The sequence below is a fragment of the Zophobas morio genome, unplaced genomic scaffold (assembly GCF_036711695.1).
Source record: "Zophobas morio isolate AGI-343-1 ecotype UQ-CSIRO unplaced genomic scaffold, CSIRO_AGI_Zmor_V1 ptg000009l, whole genome shotgun sequence".
In the NCBI taxonomy this organism is placed as follows: Eukaryota; Metazoa; Arthropoda; class Insecta; order Coleoptera; family Tenebrionidae; genus Zophobas; species Zophobas morio.
Genome location: NW_026972114.1, coordinates 5,440,180 through 5,453,006, shown reverse-complemented (window position 1 = coordinate 5,453,006; position 12,827 = coordinate 5,440,180). Strand labels below are relative to the sequence as shown.

General features: G+C 31.9%; 1 protein-coding gene across 2 annotated transcripts; it reads left to right on the top strand.

The window, feature by feature from the left end:
* The first annotated feature begins 299 nt into the window (after positions 1–299).
* On the top strand, positions 300–10,532 carry LOC135125610 (odorant receptor 4-like). 2 transcript variants are annotated; one of them, XM_064051252.1, is made up of 8 exons: positions 300–642; positions 2,828–3,398; positions 3,451–3,550; positions 3,602–3,694; positions 3,765–3,920; positions 8,000–8,041; positions 9,388–9,471; positions 10,402–10,532. In XM_064051252.1, the coding sequence occupies exons 2-7, from the start codon at positions 2,890–2,892 to the stop codon at positions 9,436–9,438; spliced, it is 951 nt and encodes a 316-aa protein (XP_063907322.1). In that variant the 5' UTR covers positions 300–642; positions 2,828–2,889; the 3' UTR covers positions 9,439–9,471; positions 10,402–10,532. The 2 variants fall into 2 exon arrangements, with proteins under 2 accessions (XP_063907322.1, XP_063907323.1); XM_064051253.1 differs by lacking the exons at positions 8,000–8,041; positions 9,388–9,471; positions 10,402–10,532 and adding an exon at positions 4,134–4,525.
* Positions 10,533–12,827: the final 2,295 nt, after the last annotated feature.

Here is a 12,827-nt window from a genome sequence, read left to right as displayed (position 1 = left end):
ATAACTACAAATAACAAAACTTAACAATTGTTGATGAATGAAGTAATGAAATATTGTACGAATCTGGAGAAGTATTTCACTATTTTTAAGAATTGTTCAAAAAAACTGCTTTCAGCAGCTGTACAATAAGTAAGCCGATCTTCAAAATTCCTACGCATGTTGATTAGCATTTGAATTGAAATCTGAAAACAATATTGCTGGATTGCTTAAATTATAAAATAAAAACCAGTTTGCCATGTTAATTCCCGATGTCTAGACTTGCATGCGGCACTCTGTATACCTACTATTTGTATATTTCTAGAAAAGTATTATTTGAAAGGTGTTTGAAGGTATAAAATAACATATACCTATATGATGCAGTATTCGCATAACGTAGAATATAGATGTCACGATGACACCTAAATCATTATTTTTCTCAACTACCTTAATGGGTTCATTATCTATCGTACCGATGATTTTTTGGTTTGTTAGTACCCAAGTGTTATACTTTATATTTACTATTGTTCGACGAAATCAGCCAATATATGCACCAAGGACAAACAGTATGTAAATCCGTTTGCAGTACACGATAATATAAAATAGAATTGGCATACAATTTACAACCATCAGAAAAGAAAGCGGTATTTGACGAAATACAATGAGGTAAGTTCTATATATAGACCTTGAAAGACAAAGGTCCTAATACCGAACTCTGCGGGATACCAGACATAACCAACCACCCGCTGGCTCATTCGCAGGATATTGAATTGCCTATTTGACGTAAAACTTATTAAACTATTAAACGTAATAATTTAGAAATTAAATGATCATAAGGCGCCCGATCAAAGGCTTTTTCAAAGTTCCCAATCAAAGCATTTTTACTATCAATTAGTGAACTCTAGTCGTCTAAACTAGAGTCCCTAAATATAAATACTTTAGAAAAGTGTTGTGACACGAACATTTTCTCTCTGTGTCTTTCTTATTTTATATTATGAAATAGCTATAGTGATTACTGTTTTTATCATTCTAATTTAGTGATTTAGTTTCAAAAACTTTAACATAAATTATAGATTACCTAAGTTAAATTTTCAAACAATGGTGTGGTGCTCGAAATAGTTTCTTCGAAATTTTGTTGATGACACTGACACTGACAGTAACTTGTATTTAAGAAGAAATATTATACGGTTAAATACTTTTTACAAGTTGCAACCAGCGTTTCTGCTAAAACAGAAAAATACGGAATAATCATATTGATTTACATTTGATGAGATTATGTCACAATTTGCAGTTAAGCTTGAACACCATTCTGTACTTAAGTACTGTCGTTGTCCACAACGTAAGATTTGAAGAGTGTATCACATTGTCAGTGTCTAATCGTTTTGCTTCTGATCAAAACAACATTTTGTGATTCAACGAACTGAGAAGGTACTGTGCACCGTGGTAAGAAATTTGCAACATATATATTTAGTAGATTCTCTATCTCTAATACCCTGCAATAAACAGTGCTTTTTGGACAGAAATTGGGAATTTTCAAACAGAATGTGTTCTTGAATTCGAATTTTCATGTTCCGACCAGAAGTCCAGACCCAAATCCAATAAAGCATGAAGAAAGAAGGATTAGGCGCAACGAGGGCGAGTTTCACACCGTGTTTTAGCTGAACCAGGCGTTATTGCATGAGTGGGACAAGTTAGTGACTTGTTGTCCATTTTTCAGTTCTGTTATTAATGTTTTAAATTTGATTTTATTTCAGTCTCTTGTTTATTTTACTTCCCACAAAAAAGTTGTATTTTGTTGTTTTCTTTTCTAGAAAATATGATCAGACATTTATAAATTATTTTACCTGTATGTTTTTGAAAAATATAGTCTTGTGAAACATATATATTCTTTAGTGTAAATTTTGATATATTTAGTCCTTGGTAGTCACTCCAGTCTTGTGTTTGCTACAGATTTGTGTTAACACTGACACAAATTCAAGGGCAGTTTAATGAAAAATAAATGCTAGAACTTTGTTTCACATTACGACATTTTAGAAGCTAAAAAACATCTAATGTTCTTTCAACAGATCGAACTCTTAGAAAAAAAGTCCCCCAAACAAATGAATTTTAGATTCAATAATTTTATGATCACTAATTATTTGCTCTTAATTAGAGCTTCGTTACGTTGAATATTTAATAATCAATAGGTGCGTGACGGTAGCAGTTGCAATTAACGACAGAATATCATACAATATTGAAATGTTTAGTTAAACTTTTATTCCGTTACTTTAAACGCGTAAAGAAAAACTAAATACCAATCACTAGTTTATGTTGAAATATGACGTATTAGAAACCAGGCCACGTGTGTTAATTTAACTCTTAAGTATTCTGAATCTGGAAATTTGTCTTTTCATACATGTGCTCCAACTATTACAGAAGTATATACGTTAATTAATATCAACACTATCTTTAAATAAAAATAATTAGTAAACTGTGAACAACCATAGAAGTAAAAGGAAAACACAATATTGAGGTGTTTATGTTGTATCGAAATGAAAGTGCCAACTAATAACAGTGGAGATGAAAATAAAATACAAATTTGTAGTATTAGTCGAAAAGTATTTAAGTGGAGTTTGATATGGCCAAATGAAAAGACGGAATTAAATCCTCGAATAGGATACAAACTTCAGATAATTGCATACTGCCTAATAACTGTATTACTTAATACATTAATAGCCATTACTCTATTTTTTGTTATAAGAGGCAAGTGATTTACAGTTTTGATAATTTAAATAAAAAACTGCATGTCAACTAGAACAAAACTTCCATGTATTTTGATGTTCAAAAATAACACTTTGTTAATATATTCTAGGTCATGAATATCTGGATGTTGAAGATATCGCCATTGCTGTCAGTTCGTATGGAATATACTACATGGTGTTTGCATATTTAAGACAACAACACAACATAGCGGAAATTTTGCAGCAATTATCAACATTTAAAAATTTTGGGAAACCCCCTGGGTTTGATGACCTTAACAGAAAACTGAATTTGTTTGCAAAAGTGCTAACTATCTGCGAGTTTGCAACTATAGTTGCGTATAAAATTATGAGAATTGTAAAAAAATCAGAATGCAAAACTACTCTTGCAGAATTAGGCTTAACCAGATATTACTGTGGCTTAGGAACCCCTGTATGGAGCTGGTTCGATCTGGATTATTTTCCAGTTTTTCATTTATTTGTTCTTTATGGATTTTTGTTCGCTCTTATTCATAGTAAAAACTGCTCCCAGATTTCTTACCATGTTCTAGAAATATCTTATCATGCGACTTTAAGGATAGATCATTTAAAGAGTTTAATAGTGTCATGTTTTGACAGCAACAACCCCAAAACGTCGTATAAAAGATTCGAAAAGTGTGTAGCATACCACAACGAAATTTTGAAGTAAGTACTAATTTGTGAAGAATCGCACCCAACGTTAATAATATGTTTAAAGTTTAATGGAGAAAATTGATACAACTTTTAAATCAGTTATGTTTGGCCACTTTGCTTTAACAGGTGCTGTTTGTGCATGCCTGGAAAAACAAATTATAGACGTAATTAAGTTGCTTGGAATGAGTTATACGACACTGAAGACTGTTTTTCAGGGACACAATGCGTTTACAGGATTTTGTCATTTTATGTCATGGATTACAGCAATATTTGTTGTATGTGTAGCGGGACAACGTGTTATTAACGCTGTAAGTAAAACCAAAAGATAGGTGTACTTTTTCTATCGTTCTAATTCATTTGACACCATTAATCTTGTAGAGTGAATCGGTATCTGATGCATTGTGGACTTCAAAGTGGTACGAAGCAGATATCGTCCTTCAAAAATGTTTACTTGTTATGTTAACAAGATCGCAAAAAAGTTGTACTTTAAAAGCTGGTCCTTTTGGAATACTTTCCTACAGATTCTTTATTTCGGTGAGTTAAAATTATGATGTAAAAATGAAATAACTTTTAATAACTGGCAATATTTTGAACATTGTGAACGAATACGAGATATAGGTTTCCAATAAATTATGTTTTTTAAGATATTATGTGTCCAAGACATTTGCCTCCTAAGAGTTGTTTCAATATTTCTGAATATTATTCGACCGTTTAAAATGTGCTTGCAAATTATATCGTTTGTTTCAGGTACTTAAAACGTCTTATTCTATTTTGTGTGTATTAAGTTCTTGAATATTCTACTACTAAGAACAAATAACTAAGTATATATAACTGCACGTGAACCTCGCGTCGGAGCCATTAACCTTAAGGTGACTAACTGTACGGTACCAAAAGGACTAGTTTTTCCTTCAAATGCACGCATATTCAGTTTTACGGAAGAAAATATTGAGAAAACAATTGTTAACTTACGTAGTATTAATTCAGACACGAGGGGGGGGACTTGAAGGTACCCTCACGGGTCCGGCTCTGATGATTACACAATAGATAGTCAAAACATAACAATGCATATGATGTGTGATTTTATGTTTGTGATAATCAGGACTCAGTTAACGACGCAAGTAATTCAATTATACCTCAGACATTGCATAGATCAAGAAGAATCGTTAATTTGAATTAACTTCATTTGATATATTTTTTTTAATTTTATCTTTTTGCATTTTCTTAACCCTAGCCAAGGTACTTTTTGAGTGAAGAATATACATATCAGTTAAAAACCCATATATGAACCGAGTGTTCTCGGTCCTAGAATATTACAGTTTCGTTCGATAAATTGGCGTAAGAACAATTTAAATTTAAAATTTACTGTTATTATTTATAGTTTTCTTCATACCAGCAACGTTCAAATATAAATAATCCTCGGTGATTTACATGTATAACTACTAGGCATAACATTTCTTTATAAAATTATATTTTGATCGACACATAACAAATGTTATTTTTATGAAGAGAAATATTATGAGCACATAACAGGATGCAGAGAATCGACTTTTCATTAGTAAGATACATTTAATAAATTTAACGTCTGGTATTATTTTTACTAGTTCCCCTTGTATATTACGGTTGTTGAGGTTGTTGATTTGTATGTTAGGATATTAAGCTTTAATCTGGGCTATCATACGCACTATTTTGGTTAAATATTAACACTTTTACATAACGTGTTTAGAGCTTAACTATATCTACTTATAAAAAAAGATAAATAAGATTGCGTGTACATAATATCTTATATTTGTCTATTTTTATGCACTAGATTGATTGGGTGATTTATTTGTTAAGTTTAGATTTTGACATAATTTTTAATTTTTTCACTAAAAGTTTGTACATACGATAGAAAATGTTACTGTACTTCAAAATAGATGTTATTGATTCATATTAAACACCTTTTGACTCTGTACCTACACTTACTATACTGTTCATGAAATAATTCTAAGCGATTTATTTAATAATAATAATTTATAATCAGTACCACGGCCATTAGTCTAGAATGACAGACATTTTAAGAAACGAAACTGGATTTTCTCAATATTAACTAGTATCAAATGTAACATGGAGACCAAATGATGGCAATATATTCAAGTTTAGAGAAAACATGAAAAGAAAGATTTTTATACTAGACTTTGCTAGATTCTAAAATAAACACATACGTTTTTAGGATCAACGTAGGTACTCTTCTTACTAGCAGAGTTATGTATTTTGTGTTGCATTGAAATTTGGTCAGGGTCCCGTTATTATAATACTCACCCTGTGTATATAATACATATTCATATGAACAGAAATTTATCTTAATACAGCGTCTTTGATAGAAATCAGAGACACCAAAGACTAGGGCAGTTTTCGAGTTTTTTCGTTTTTTTTTTTCTACAATTTGCGCGCAATTTTCCTATGACCTTTTTGGGGAATTAGCTGCCACAGGGGGAAAACAGACCGTCGCGCGCAGATGACCAACACTCCCAGTAACCAACAGTTTGTGGCATTGTTCTTAAAGCAACTGAATTTTTACATACACACGAAAAACAGTAAGCACATTGAAGAAGATATAGTTCGTATCCAGATGTTCATAGAAGCTAAAATTGCCCAAAATAATTTAAATAAATTCGCTTTTACTGATAACTGTGACTATTACAACTTTTGAAAATTTCGTCATTTTATTATGAATAGTTTTAGTTATAGGTGAATTCACATACATTTTCTCTTCACTGCGATACCTTATCAGTAGGAACATAAATAATTGATTAATTGCAGTTTTGCATGTAAACCTTTTTATTATTATCGTATATGTATAATAAATGAGTACTGGCGACGATAACACAATATTAAGTATATACCAGAAATTTTAATGACTTCTTTCAAGGTATCTTTTTTCAGTGAGTACTTTGCTTCACCAAAAAACATGTTAAATATTGACAGAAATTTCAAGGATTTTTAGTTTTGAATCTGTGAGATATATAGTTACAAAACCGACAAATTGTACTTAGTAGATAGTAATATGTGCTCTAAATACTACAGTAATAACTTAATAACAATATCTTCTCTAACAAAAGAATCACATGTGAAAGAATGCATTTAATTTGAGGAACATCAATACAGTTTAAATAGCTTGTGAAAATAAATAGGAGCAAAATTTTTCTTTTTTTGGTAAATAGTAAAGTAAAATAATTTGTGAACAATCTCTAAAGTTATTTTTGCAGATCTATTTTTGATCCTTTACCCATTAGTTTTTTTTTTATAATAAGAGTGTTAATAATGATTTAGTCAGCAATTTTTTGATCTAGATAAAGACATTTTCGTAACATTAAGCCCAAAGTTATTTTATAATCGGAGTTTAAAGAAAATTGCATAATAATTAAAAAAAAAAGTAAAATATATTACCAAACACAACTGCATTTATAGCAAACTTTCAAAAAGATTTTATGACGTTGTCAACATTTTGGTTTCTGTGTATATGTCTCCGATAAAGAAAGTAAATGAAAATTTTTGAGGTAATCGCCAAAATAAATCTATTTGACCATATAGATATAATTTGGAATAGGTATCCGTGTATAATTCTGAATAAATTGCCTCATTCATAGATTTTTTTTGAGGCACCCTGTATAAGTAACTCTAAAAATTGGCCTAATGTTATAGACAGAATTTCCCTCGTACCTGAACTACCTTCAATAAACTTTTAAAAAATTGTCAAATCTAATTTTGACATTCTTGTATGATAACCCCTGGCCCCTGGGCTGTTTAACACATAACAGAATTACTTTGAAAATTAGCACGAGAATTTCTATCAGAATTAATCAGAATCGGTTTGTTAGTTAGTTAGTTTATCTGCCTAATCAGATTGATAAATTATGGTTTGATTCGCTACAATTTGGTCCGGAACTGTACAACATTTCCTTGACTTACGCTAGGGGAGTAAAAATAGAGACACTATTACGGAATTAGAAGCAACACCTAACATCTCAAAGAATGTTTTTCAAACTAATTATTTCATGTTTTAAGTACTTTTAAAAAGACTAATTGTATAACTTTTGTATGGCGTCATACACTTTCTAGAACAGATAAATAAATACCATTGAGGTCATACAAATTTTAAAGACATTTAGTTTATATTATTTGAGATAATCCATCAAATTTATAGTTCGAACTTAAAGTAGAATGTCCTATTCATGTAAATGCCAAAATGATTAATAATTTTGGCGGTGTTTTCGGAATTTTCGTTTTGTTGTTTTTATTATACATGTCGTTATTTCCTTTACTTTACGGACACACTTTGTAGTAGAAAAGAAACTCATTCCATTATCTACTTAATTTATAATGCGTTTTGTTGGCAACATTTTTTAGCGATAGAGTTTACTTCGTTACGCTAATGCAATTTTTCGAATCATTCCTTTTCATAACTTGCTCCAAGATACATCTATTTGTAACAGTGCTCTGTTCATTAAAAAATATCAAGGATGTTAAATTTAAAATTTGCTACTGCTACCTATGCTGCTGTTTTCATCGTAGTGTTATCGATAAGTAAATAAAATATAATCCTTGTTCTTATCAATTTATTCCAATTGTTTCAGCTTCAATCACATATTCAGCGGCACAAAACACGACGAATACGGGTAAGCAGAGATTTCCCAATGTTTTAATTTGGCTAGCCGATTTTTCTTGTATCTAAAAGTCACTTTACAATTATTATTATTTTTGCGAGTGCTCATCAACTTGGGTCATGTCTCGTACCTGGAGTGCCTTAATCCTTCGTTTGACTCTCCGTCCAGTCAGATAAAAAACAGCAATTGTAAACTTGCATGCATTTTAACTACACTAATTAGATCCATACCGGAAACATGTAGTAGGTAAAGAAGTTAGACACCTAACGGCAACTTCATATAACAAAAAATTGTGCAATGTAATGAAAACAGCGTTTCTAGATACGACTTTGTAAAAGTTGATTCATATAAATACAATAATATTATGTTATATAATATAATAACTTGCTGCTTCGAGTTTGCACGACCTGTAAAATTTTGTAGCTACTTGAACACTAATGGGCAGTTTATACAATATTTTAACTGAGATTAAGTTGATCGCGCATTTAACAAGGCCACTAACGACGTCTGATTGGCGTAGAGTCGGTCACATGGTACTTTAACACGGGGTTAAAAATTAAATCGCAATTAAATATTTAATTGAGGTTCTGTAAACCGGGTTTAAAAGTAATATTTTTTTATTATTATTTAAATAATGTCTGCCTTATTTTCTATTCCAAAATGAGTTGAATGTGTTCGTGGACTAAATAAATATTAACCAACGTCAGATAAATATGTGCTGGGCCGGAGTTAATGCCATCCTAGTTTAGTAAACGCCCGACCTTGATCGGAGTTGAAGTTCTCCGATTTTTGCTTACTTATTTGTGTGTTTGTCCGTTATCTCGGATGGGTGTTTTTTGATTTATCAATAATTAAGTGACTTATAAAACGGGAATACAGGCGAGGCACATAAATATTTTTCTGAAATGAGTATAATTTTTGTAAAATCTAAAAAAAAATGCAGCTCGCTTTAATCTTAAAATAATTTTTATGCTTATGTTGTATTAACTACGTTAAGCATATTAGATCTACAACGTTGTTCATGAAAAGCTCCACGCTTGAAAAATTCAAAACGCAAAAGTTAAAAAGCAGTACAGTTTTCCTGTTTTACCACATGTCCGCCTCCCAACTACCATTTAACTGAAAAAAAAGGAAACCTTTTTGTAAAGAATCCATACTTGAAACAATTGGACCTCAAATTCGCATCCAGTGCCCAAAAAATACACAGAAACAAAAATATACAGATTGAAAACAAATTTTCGAAAGGTAAGAAACACAAGCCTGTCTTATTGAATTGATTTAAAAAAACGTTAGCTGACGAGAAAAAAAGAACATGGAAAAGTATTGTGTGTAACTACTGATTTTTCTTCATTTTTCAGACATCTGTAACGGTAGTGGGCCAGCTAATGCCATATGTAACCTTATCATAAGGAAAATTGCCATGTTTTTAAGATTTGTTAAAGGTAAGCTTAAACCTAAAATGTGAAACAAAATGTAATATTTACCACAGGCTTTATTTGTTATTATCTGTATTTGTTCTAATTTTTGCCTTCATGCATTGCTCTACTGACGGAAGCAGTATTTTACAGTGTACCGGGTGACGAGTTACTCATGACGCTTACGTCAGCAATGAATTGTCTTAGGTAACTTGTACTTGGTATTTTAGGTTGCTTGAATGTTGAAGGTCATTTCGAAAAAGTTAGGTTATTCGAAGTTCAAGCTTTCAACCTTAAGAATTGCACAAAATCTCTTATTTCTTAGAGTTTAAACCATAAAAAGTACACTTACTTTACAATAGTTGCTGTAAATGACAACTCTCAGCCTCTAGATGCTCTCTCAATCAATATTTTGATTAGCGCAATACTGCAAAAAGTACACTATGCTGTGGACTTCCATCCGTAGAATTAGAGGCGGAAGAAATAATGATGATCGTAAACACTACTTAATCCCAAGGAAAGCTGCTATATCTTCTGTCCTTCTAAGATTTCCGATTCTAAAGCGTGCGCAACTAAAGAGACAACAATATATGTTTGTCCCTTTCATTTGATGGCTCTATCACACCTTTGCGCACATTCTAACCCGAATGTCTTGAAAGGATAGAACATATGGCTTTCCTGGAGGTCAAATCCTCTTACTGCGTCTTGTTTGGATTTATCATTCTACATCCTCTAACTCTATGCTTCCATTTTTCTTTCATGACCACATTTTTGGCTTATTGTATAAATACACTGCTAACAATACATATTTTTTTGGTGTACGAGTAGGTGTGGCTACGACATTTTAAGTCCAAGTTACGAAACGTGTCACTGCTGACGTAAGCGTCATGAGTAACTATAGCAGAAATTTAAAAAGACCACCCGATAGGTGTTAGTAATAAATGTTTTCAATTTCAGCAATAAGGGAAAACTCATCATAACCGTTACCGCAGTTTTGCAGCAAATTTATCGCATCTGGCTAGGAGAAATGTGGACTTTCTAAATTGTGCGATGCTTTTAATGCTGGAATTATAATTGTTGAAAACACATATTTTTGTTTTTGTTTCCTTTGAATTTTTTATTTTAGTATACCACTATAGGATCGTTTAAGAACAGCAGTGATTCGGCTTCGAAAGACACAGGGATTTAGTGAGGAGCCTCTAGTGACCTGTTGTCGTTGATCATCTTTTAATTGCCACTAAAACGTATGTCTGCCTTTACATCGAAACGATATATCAAAAAATGAGGTTATAACCAAGTGAAGCGATGCAAAGTTGAAATTATAGTATATTATTAATCAAGGTTGTGAGGACAATCATTATAGACCGAGCGCAAATTAGAAACGCGCAGCGTCGAGGGCTCTAAAGTGGGAGGTCTAGAATTCGCTTCACAAACGTGGTTACCTAATATACTATTTTTTTCACTAGTAGAAAACGTAAGACAATAAATTGAAAAAATGAACCTTCAATTTTTTGACGCAAAACGGACTGTTGGAACGCATTACCCAATGACATTGTGCTAGTCTCATTATTGTAAGTGGTGGTAAATGGTGTCTATATTAGGGAAGATGCCACTCGACTCCAGTCTCCTAGCCCTAGCTTTTAGACTTGAAAGGTAGCACCTAGTTCACTAATGACTCAAAGGAATATGTCCAATTTTGGGGTATAATTGCGGGGAGTTAGTAAGAAGGCAGTAAAGCTTAATATTGATTTTTCTACCGCCCACTTTTTTGGTTTTCTAATAGAGCTATTAACGCACGCAAATGACGTCACAGCAGTTCGTTAATAGCGGAAAGGCGTTCTTTAATAGATCTGGTGTAATTTAGATCGGTAAGATTGGTAACAATGACGAGAAATGTCAGGTGAATGTCAGTGGCAAATCTAAACTTAAAATTTCCCATGTTTCCGGACGCGTAACTTCTTCGCAAGACATTTTAACCAATTTTAAATTACAAAAACTCGAATTGGTTCGAATTACAATTGTTGTTGTGAAAATTCGAACTTCAAATATTTCGTCGTTAGTGTCAGACCGACCCATCACCAACCACGACAAAAGTCCCCAGATTAAAAAAAATGCAAATTTCAATTAAATTTTGGTAAAAAACGTGTGCGGTAGAAAAAATAGTATAAATAACTCGTTCATAAGGCCATTGAGGCACTCATCCTTTATATAACTCGCGGCTTCGCCGCTCGTTCTATAAACTTGGATTCGTGCCTCAATATTTGCCTTATGAAACTCGTTCTTTAATATACTATTATTCAAAACAACCTATCTTGTTTATACAAAACTATATATTTACAAAATATCAGTGTTTCTAAACTAATACTAGTATTACATATAAAGATATATTGCTTCCCTGTTTTTGTTCTGCTGGCGCTGCCTTCGTAAGGCCGACGATAACAATTTCGTAGCTCTGGTGCTTGCAATACCAATTTTCCGGGTTGTACATTCGTTTGGATCAATTTTACCTCATTATTAGTTGCATCAATAAGAAATTGAAATTAAAAAATTAATTGTTTAAATTTAGGATTTGTGTAGTATTTTTGAATAGTGTGTACTGTACACATAAGATTGAAATGTATAGTAATTCTATTGTTGGAAATTCCTGGTTGTTATGACTACTATTGCAAATTAATCAATCTTGACCTGATGAAGACACTATTACAATATATTTATAAATATCCATCAAATAATGAGAAGTTCTTAGTCAAACATGCATTGTTCACATCTTCTAAGATGTTAGCAAACATAGCACAGAATAAGACATTTTCAGAACCTGAAACAAACTGATTGAAAACTACACCAACCAAAAATGATATACTCAACGGAAACAAACAAAGAGTACGACAAAGTACCAAAGGGTCCAACACTAATGTGGAGATTTTTTTGACTTCTTATTAAAAAAAACTGTAAATCTTTCCGTAATCTTATATCTGTTTGATACCATTTGGAAACCCATATAGCCTCAGGAATAGATTCACTCTGAAAAAAACTTTTTTTTATATAAATTAAATATTTTTTGGAATCAAAATGCTGGAGTTTAAAGTAAGTAATTAAATTTACTTTAATTAATAGGAAGATTATTTCTTGTAAATAACTTACTGCATTGAAAAGCAACTGTCCTGCAACACAAGCCAAAAGTAATGTGAGAACCCAACCTAGCATATGTAAGCTTGCGCACAGTTTGTCTTCCTAAAAATAAGGTTCGGTAATTTTATTTCGATTTTTTTATTGATGATTTCTACCTCAATAAACTGTTTTTCTAAACAAGCACAAGCCGTTGAAGTTATGGTCAGATGGGCAAACATGGTGTTAGAAAAACAGGCGTCAAGTTTCATAGCTAA